The following is a 9474-nucleotide window of genomic DNA, read 5'->3' on the forward strand; positions in this document are numbered from 1 at the left end:
ATTAATGCGATGCACATACTAAATATAATATAAAATGCAAATCATGTGAATGATATTTTTGTCTAGGGATTAGATCAACCTCTAATTTTTTATGCAATAAAGAATTAAATATGATAGTCAAAATTTAAGTGTCACTACTTCTACAAAACACAAAAACGATTAACATCACAGAAATTGTAAATGCTAGTCATAATCAAAGGTGGAGAAGAGTTTCTTGATGACATGTTTGCTTTCAATTAAATCCACCTTAAATCTTAGTGTAGACCTTACAAAATTATAGGTTTACCACCCTATTGCTAGTTTGTTAGTGTTAGGATAACTAAGATATTGGTTATAAAAAAAAAAAAATACTTCTTTTATCTTCCCTCTGCAATCTTGATAACTGAAAAAATAAATCATTCCAAAAGATTTTAGAAAGATGTGAAATAAAATGCCGGATAACTTAGGGTGGTAAACCTATAATGATAGGTTTACCACCCTATCATTGGATTTCTTAAGGGTTTCAAGTGCTCCATATTAGATGATAACCGAACTTTAATTATCACTTTACCAAAAAAATTCAAAGAAAAAAAGGAAAAAGGAAAGAGTAAAAAGCAAAGTAAAATCACTGCCCAATGCACCTAGCTTTTCGGAAGGAAATTTTTATAATGTAATTAAAGCCCCGTTTCTTCCCAAGCATCTCATGGCTTTTAAAATACTTCTATGAAATCACTTGCTAATAAATGTTAATTAATATTTTCAACTATATTTCCCGTACCATGATATGGCTTAAAGGAACCGTAAAACGTAGTATTTCATCAAACCTTTTCGAAGTTTTCAATAATTTTAACATTGTTTACTATTATCAATTAACTTTAATCAAACCCTCGAAAGCGTAATTGAATTCTAAATTTTTTAAAAAGTGCAATTAAATTTTAAAACCTGTTAAATTTTTCTAATCAACTCTTCTTGTTAACTCCACCCAATTTGATTAATGAAAAATACTAATGTGACTTTTTTATTATTTTCATGTGGTACTAACGTGGCTAAAACAAAGTCCTTTTTATCCAAATCTGATTTTTTTACCCAATTTTTTTTTTTAAATTAGATTATTAACTTCAAAATCTAATATGAGTTTTCTCAACAATTGGTTGGTCTAAAAAAAAGTACAAATACTGTGGTCACGAACATGATGTCTATAAATAATACCCTTCAAGTATTGATGTTTTGCAACGCAGACAAAACCTCTCCTCTCTCTTCCGTTTGTGCATTGGGTACACGTAAGAAAAAAGAGAGAATATGTCGCAGGTCTCAGCAACTCCATGCGCTCCTCCGAATAAAGGAACAGGCCATGTGATCGAACGTCGGTCGGCGGGTTATCACCCCAGCGTATGGGGGGATTACTTCCTTAAATATGATTCTCCCTCCAACTCAGTGGTTAGAAATCCTTCTGTTATCTTCTTCTTTTGTTTTCTCGCAATTGCACTTTGTAGACTTACTTCAATTTCCTTTAGTTCCACCGCATCTCTTATATGGTAACAATCGGCCTCATATAAATACATGTTCCCTTCTCCACACAAAAAAACGAAGTTGAAAAATAACGATAATACTTGTAACTTCACCGGCCTCAGTATGTCCTCTGCGGCAAGAAACATCTCATCATGGCATTCAAACCCCTCCTCTCATATGGTCGTCGTTCTCATGGGTGGCATTTAACCCCCTCATCTCATATGGTCGTTGTTCTCATGGGTTCAATTTCGCATGTCATGTGAATGAGCGTATAACATCGAAATACCTAAATAGGGTACATAGAGGTGGCCATCGAGATTAAATTTATTTTGTAAAGTCCACGTATTTCATGCTTGCTTTTATTTGAAACACCGTGCAATATATTTGCAGAAGTTCAAATTCCTCGGAAGAGTGGAGGGACAAATTGAGGAACTGAAAGGAGAGGTGAAGAAGATGCTGATTGATGTCGTGGAGAAGCCCTTACAAAAGCTTCACTTGATTGATCAAATCCAACGCTTGGGAATTGAGTACCATTTTGAACGTGAAGTAGATGAGCAATTAGAACAAATCCACAAAAGTTACTCTCGACTTGATCATGAAGATTTTAAGGTAGATGACCTTCACATGGTCGCTCTCATCTTTAGATTGCTGCGACAACATGGTTACAATATTTCATCAGGTACGTCTCATATGTAATGCACCAATCCAATAAGATACCTATTAAAATCCTCCTATTGCTCAATCGAATTTCAGAAGAAACACGTGCAAGAAAATATAGAACATTAACCAAGCGTATATCCCTTCCTAATTTCTAATCACTTGCATCGTTTTTCCGTGTTGGTTGATTCACAGAGGTCTTTGACAAATTCAAAGATAGCAAAGGGAACTTCCGAGAGTCGCTCACAAGCGATGTGCGTGGATTGTTGAGCCTATATGAAGCTTGCCATTTAAGGTGTCATGGCGATTCAATCTTGGACGAAGCACTTCCTTTTGCTACAACTCACCTTGAATCGAGCAATAAAAGCAAAGTGAGCACTAGTCTTGCAAAACAAGTGAGTCATGCTCTAAAGCAGCCACTTCGCAAGGGATTGCCAAGGCTCGAGGCGAGCCGCTATATTCCACTCTACCAAGAAGAGCCTTCACATGATGAAGTTTTGCTTACCTTGGCCAAACTAGATTTCAACTTACTGCAAGAGCAACACCAGAAGGAACTTGGCAAGATTACTAGGTTCAGTAACACCATTTAACTATATGATCAAAAATTAGCTTCTACACTATGTTTTTAAAATGACCCAACTATCAATTATGTTTTAGCAATGCCCGAACTATCGTTTTTTCTTGTTGTGTTTTCCAAAGATTAACTCATCTATCTTCAATTTACCTTTTTGAATAGTGCTTGTCAAAGTCCTTTACAAGTGAAAAAAGGAGTATAGCTATGCGAATTTGTTGGGCTAAAGTACTTTTAGTTATGCTCATGTTCATTTAATCATAGGTGGTGGAAGAATATAGATGTTCCAAGAAAGTTCCCATTCGCTAGAGACAGGATTGTGGAGTTGTTCTTCTGGACCACGGGAATATATTTCGAGCCGGAATTTGCCATGGCCAGAGAGATACTCACCAAAGTGATCTCCCTCACTTCCATTATGGACGATATCTACGATGTCTATGGCACAGTGGAAGAACTTGCACTCCTCAATGAAGTAATCCAAAAGTACGGAATCCACAAACTCTTTCTCAAATTTTGAATTTGATCAACTTTGTATAGAGTTAAGTGTCACTTTCTAGAACTTAAATTCAGGTGGGATGTTGATGCCATGGATGGATTACCAGAGTATATGCAAACTTATTTCAAGGAGTTTCTCCAGCTCTATGAATATATTGGGAATCAATTGGCCGCAAAAGGAAGATCGTACCGCCTTATCTATGCAAAAGAAGTTGTAAGCATCATCGATAAACTTTACATGCATCGAAGGCAATCTTTAGTTAGAAATCTAATATTCTTGTGCATGTTTAATTTCTTAGATGAAGAAGCTAGTAAGAGCATACTTTCAGGAAGCCAAATGGTTCCATACCAACTATATACCAACACTGGAAGAGTACATGCCACTTCAACTAATAACGACTGGCTATGGAATGTTAGCGACTACATCACTTGTAGGAATGGGCGATGTGGTCACAGAACATGTTCTTAAATGGTCGGTCAGTGATTGCAAGAGCGTGAAGGCTACACAAACCATATGTAGGCTCATGGATGATGTTTCCTCTCATGAGGTATAATAAAGACATAATTATCTTCCATCATTCTAATAAAAATTAGATCCCACCACCGCTTAATCTAATTACACCAATGTTGTTTGACATACAGTTTGAGCAAAAGAGGGGGCATGTAGTATCTGCGGTGGAGTTGCTCATGAAATACCATGGCGTCTCGGAGCAAGAAGCCGGGGAGGAACTCCTAAAAGGAGTCATTGATGCATGGAAGGACACCAATGAAGAGTTTCTTCGTCCAACTGCAGTCCCAATGTTGGTTCTCACACGAATGCTCAATTTCTCGCGGGTGATAGATGTGTTATATAGTGATGGAGATAATTACACCCATTCTAAAACCAAGCTCAAAGATTATGTGACATTGCTCTTCGTCAATCCCTTGCCGATGTAAAGTTTGGACCAAATGTTATCACACCAATTTGGTCATTGTAAATCAATAGTCTATTGATTATGCCTTTGAAACCCTACTTTTCCCGGATGTATGAGGGAAAATATCATTACTAGTATGTACTTTCATATTGATGTGCTCAATAAGGCTCATAATTAAAGAGATGCATATGGGTATGGTGTTGCTAATTTCAGAAGTCTAGCATATCATGTAATTGTAATATTTCAATAATTCCAACCACTTTGTCCAAAATATTCTAAACCTATTATATGGCGGTTCTAAACATTTCAATTGTGCCAATTTACTGCTAAACCTTTTGATGATTGTCAATTTAGTCATAAATCTTTAATTATGCCAATTTAATCCAAAACTTTTTAATAATTTATCAATTTAGTCAAGTTAGGAAATTTTGGCCGTAAATTATCGAAAGGTTTAAGACTAAATTGACAAATCGTCTAAGGATTTAGAACTAAATTGGTATAATTGATAAGTTAAGAACTAAATTAGCCAATTGTTAAAAATTTCGGGACAAAATTCACACAGTTAAAAATTTTATGTCGAAATTAACCACTATACAATAGATTTAGGGCTTTCTGAACAATTTTCCCCTTACACTTTCATGTCAAGATTTATTTATTTGCATCGAAGAATACATAAAAAAAAAAATTAACCTACTCCGTGGTTAAACTGGATTCTTCATTTCTTTGCTCTATGTATTCTCACTTGGCAATAATAAGTTTGAGATAAATCCGGCAAAATGAGAAAAAGGGGCAGATATTAATGTTGCGGAGCTTTTATTGTATAGTATGATCCTTGATGTGTTGGCCATAATCCATCACATTGTCTTGCAGAACTCTATTGATTCATGTAAAATATGGATTTTTTTGGTGCCTGTAAATTTCAATAAGTCTTTTTTTTTGCACGAAAAATTTCAATAAGTTCAAAAGTGTAAAAAAAAAAACTAGTTTGTACAGAAAATGATGCGTGACTGTTTTTGTAGGTAACTTTCCATAACTTATCGAAACGTTTATAAAATTATCCATTTTTATGATGATTTGCAAATTAATGATTTTTGTTCTAATCTACTTGCTTTTATTTGCATAGTGTGCCAAAACTTCAAATAAGTCAACTTTTACATGAAATTGCTAACCTAAATTAGAATGGTTTACCAACTTTTATCGAATTGAATTATAAACTACTTTAGAATATTAATTTTCATTTGAGTTACTTATCAACATTCAATTTTTTTTCCAACTTGTCTATTGAGTTACTTATTGATATTTTCTTTTTGTTTTCTTAATTGGCCACCTTTTTAAAGAAATTGACAACTTTTTCTTTGTTACGGGTTCATAAATAAGAAAATATGATTACTTTTTTCTCATAAAACTTCACTTTCATCTTTAGTCAAGTTTTTTTGACATGAGGACACTAGATATGCCAAAAGTTTCGTACAACGCTCATTTGGTGCAAAAAGTTTTTATCGAACCACTTATGTAATTTTTTTTTTTTTTTTAAAACAACTTAAGTACCAACTCCAATTTTGGATTGTCCGAATATGACGTTGCAATATTTTATCAATTTCTCTAATCAATGTGGCTCACCAGTATGTCTAGTGAACAATAATAGCCCTATACAACGTCATCTTTTTTGTGAGGCCCATTATTATTTATTATCTTCGCATTGTGGTGACTCATCGCCATCACGGTCCATGGCCTAAGTAAGCTCATGAAGGCCTTTAAGCCTCATTTTTAGAAGCTCTTAAGTAAATTGCAGCCGTCAAATTTTCACCACCCATTTTATTAAGGTTTAATATCCTGAAAAATCCAAACTAGTACACGTGTGACAAATTTATCAAAAACATTTTTTTTATCATGAAAAACCCTAAACTAGTACACTCGTGACAAATTTACCTTGACTGACTATAAAAAAAACTCTAAATTGGTATATTTATGATAAATTTACCGCAAACTAATTTATTCGACCGTAAAAAATTCAAAGTAATAGATTTGTAATAAATATACCCCGTGTTAAATTAGATTAATACCACAAAAAAATCACAAAAATTGTAAATTGTGACAAATGGAGGGTAAAATCTCAAATTATTATACCAATCAATTGTCACGTGTCATTTAACTTAATAATTTGATAGTAAAATTTAATGGAAACTAATAGAGGGTAAATTTATCACAATATATCAATTTGGGGTAAATTTATCAAAGGTGTATCAGTTTAGGATTTTTGGTAGTTAAAAGATTAGTTTAAAGTAAATTTGTTACAGGTGTACTAGTTTAGGATTTTTCAGGATATTAACTCTTTTATCAATTCGGAAAGTGTTTAGTTGAACTAACCACACAGAAAATAAAGTAAGGAAAGAAATATTCACACGTAACGCAAAAATATGCCTAATGAGACATAAATATCAGAACTTTTTTTTTTTGTATCACGAAAACCCTTATCCATTATGATGCAAATACCCCAAACTTTTTGTTTTTGTTTTATAAAATCTCCAAACTTATATTAATATCGTAGATTGAATTGAAATAGAGCATATATATGTTGCACATGTATAAATTTGGGGTTTTCTTGTGTAAAAAAAAGGGTATTTGTGTAGTTTTCTGTGGCACAAAAAAAGTTTGGATATATATGTCTCAGTGGGCATAATTTGGGAATTTTTATGACATTTACACTGAAAAGTATTTGTGCGGTCTCTTTTTTTTTCCCATTTATTTGAGGGGAGGAGAAGGAAATAAAAAATAAAATTAAATAATTAAATAATTAAATAATTAAAAAAATACAATTTTCCCCAAGGCGGGCTACATTGGATTCTACCAAATTTTCATCGGGTTCTCTCAGACAGGAACGTCGTCGCGTCATTCTCTGCATGAATTTTTGGTAGAAGAACCTCTCCATTATATCTTCAACTCAGCAAACACTATACAAATGTATGCCAAAAATAGACAAATATATATTTATATATATTTTATATAAAAAGGGGAGACACAGTGGTCGTATATACAAAGCAAAATCTACTCTTTGGCCTCCACTTCCACACCCAGACTTAAGAAAATTGTAGCGATTCACCCTGTACACCAAGAACGACTTTCAGAACATGAATGGAGCCGGAGAGAAAGCCGGAATGACCGCCTGAAACGAAGCCCTCCTGAAACATCAACCCGGTCTTTAATCGATTGATTCAATCAAGTTCGTCTGTGCGTTCATCATCTTCTTGAGATAGAAACAAAAGGAGTCTGGAATTGATTCTGAAAGAGCAACGTTATCGTCCAAGAAAGGGGGAAAAAAACTTATGGGCAAAGTGTGATTAGTACCCCCAAACCGGCGTGTTCATCTTCCACTGATTTGTATATTAAGCTATGAAAGTCTTAATCCTTGGATTTTGATTTACGTTTAAAAGATAATCATGCCTGAACCCATCTCTAATATCCTTCGAACGACCAAATTAGTTCGCGCGTCGACATCAGCGATATCAAATTCATCGCAACCACCATAACCAAAGCTTCACCTGCTAACCCCTGTTCGAGTGATGGCGACAGCATGGCCGCGATTCTACGCTATGCTTCATCTATTTCATTTTACATCTGATACAAGAATGGCGGTATTCTGCAATTTGCTCCCAGAACAAAAAGAAACAGAGACGCAACATCTATAATCATCCAAATGGGTCGCCAGGAACCCGGGAAAGGCGCTGATTAATCAAAATCTGTAGAATTACTATGCATACGAATCATGAGAAGAGGGGAGAAGAGGCAGAGTCGTCACCTCTGATCGTACTCGTCGCCGTTGAAGCCCCGGTCGTGGACTCTCGCGTACGAACCCCCGCTCCTCTTCCGCGAGGCGGACCGCTCCGGCTCCGGAGCCGGATCCGCCGTCGCCTTCTTCTTCGTCTCTCCTCCTCCGACTCTCTCCACCGTCACCACCACCACGTCCTCCGATATCGCGCACAGCGACGGCTTCCACTCCTCCGCCGCCCACCTCCGCCTCTCCCACTCCTCGCCCTCCGCGCGGGGCGCCGCCGCCGCCCGGATCCTCTCCCCCTCCTTGCGCGGCGACCCGCAGCAGGAGACGAACTCGAACAGGAACTTCATTCCGGAAGCGATGGTTTCTCTGTGTGGAGAGTGAGGGAGCGAAGCTGGTGGGACGAATTCCGTTGAGACGACTAGTGGGAGGAGGCCTCGATTCCTCATGCACGTCCATGGCGACGAGAGAGAGAGAGAGCCTTTCTTGTCTTATCCGGTGAAGGGATGAGAGTTTAGCCCGTCTTCTACAATGGAAATTACGAACGAGCCCTTGTTTTTCTGGTTTTATCGGTAAGGGGATTAAATTTAAATTACTAGTGGGCCCGACGGCTGTCTTTTTGACGGATCGCCTCGCCCTGTTCTGCCTCCACCTGGATCACCCAACTTATTATGCGGAGTCGAATCGGCAATAAAAGAATTCTTGTCCACTCTCTTTTTGCCCCTTTTTCCTATTATTTTCTTTTTCTTTTTTCAATTCATATAAACTGTTTGTGCAATTTATATCTGGGGAGTGCATTGATCAGGTTCCTATCTGGGAATGGGACTTGCCGGCTAGGTGATTCCACGCGGAAATTGATCTGGTCTCTGGTTCCTTATGCACGGACCAAACCGGCTCTATGTACATTTTTTTTTATAGCAAAAATCATTTAATAATAATAATAATAATAATAATAATAATAATAATAACAACAATATTGTTGATTCTTAGGATCTGGAACCAACTCGAGATTAATCAATTTAGTCTGATTTCACGGTAGACACAGCTTGATTCCCAATTTCACAACCGAAAGTCAACCCTATCTAATCCAATTCTTTATTCTAGAGTGGGAACCAACCAATATTGGAAGCGATATTAAGAACCTGCAAGGTCAATTGAATAAGATACATGTTCTATTAAAGTATGAAGATTTAAAATGGAAATGATATGAAGTTATTTTGGTCATGTGAAAAGTGAATATTGAATTTGAAAATCTATTTAGTATCATGGATTGTAAGGAGGTGTTGCAACAAGTGAAATTTAAAGATTAGATGACTAGCCCATGGCACAAGGAATTTTTCAATTGACTGTTTATGTCGTATGACAATATTTTCAAAATTATAAATTAATTTAAAAGTAGCCACATTTAATCAAAAGTGAAAGTTAAACAACAAACAACTGACATAGCTGGAAATGTTCAGTAAAACTTGCGAATTCAAATCATTTCAACCAAGCAATTTTACTTTATTGAGTGTTATTTAAAAGGTAAGTTAATTAAATGGTGGTTAACCATTGGGGTTGTCTCAATGGCCATTATT

At 36.0% G+C, this 9474-nt stretch overlaps 2 protein-coding genes across 4 annotated transcripts; one reads left to right on the forward strand and one right to left on the reverse strand.

The window, feature by feature from the left end:
- The first annotated feature begins 1196 nt into the window (after positions 1-1196).
- Positions 1197-4396, forward strand: LOC104426794 ((-)-germacrene D synthase). Its single transcript, XM_010039955.3, has 7 exons — positions 1197-1416; positions 1879-2167; positions 2341-2716; positions 2981-3199; positions 3287-3425; positions 3511-3759; positions 3854-4396. Exons 1-7 carry the CDS (start codon positions 1279-1281, stop codon positions 4145-4147), a joined length of 1704 nt encoding a protein of 567 aa, XP_010038257.2. The 5' UTR covers positions 1197-1278; the 3' UTR covers positions 4148-4396.
- A 2693-nt stretch (positions 4397-7089) lies between these two features.
- On the reverse strand, positions 7090-8448 carry LOC104426796. 3 transcript variants are annotated; one of them, XM_039304474.1, is made up of 3 exons: positions 8180-8448; positions 7922-8131; positions 7090-7392 (listed from the first exon to the last, which is right to left on the reverse strand). In XM_039304474.1, exons 1-3 carry the CDS (start codon positions 8344-8346, stop codon positions 7338-7340), a joined length of 432 nt encoding a protein of 143 aa, XP_039160408.1. In that variant the 5' UTR covers positions 8347-8448; the 3' UTR covers positions 7090-7337. The 3 variants fall into 3 exon arrangements, with proteins under 3 accessions (XP_039160408.1, XP_039160406.1, XP_039160407.1); XM_039304472.1 differs by having other exon boundaries at positions 7090-7404; XM_039304473.1 differs by having other exon boundaries at positions 7090-7304; positions 8180-8431.
- Positions 8449-9474: the final 1026 nt, after the last annotated feature.

Source organism: Eucalyptus grandis, chromosome 11, assembly GCF_016545825.1.
Source record: "Eucalyptus grandis isolate ANBG69807.140 chromosome 11, ASM1654582v1, whole genome shotgun sequence".
Classification (NCBI taxonomy): Eukaryota; Viridiplantae; Streptophyta; class Magnoliopsida; order Myrtales; family Myrtaceae; genus Eucalyptus; species Eucalyptus grandis.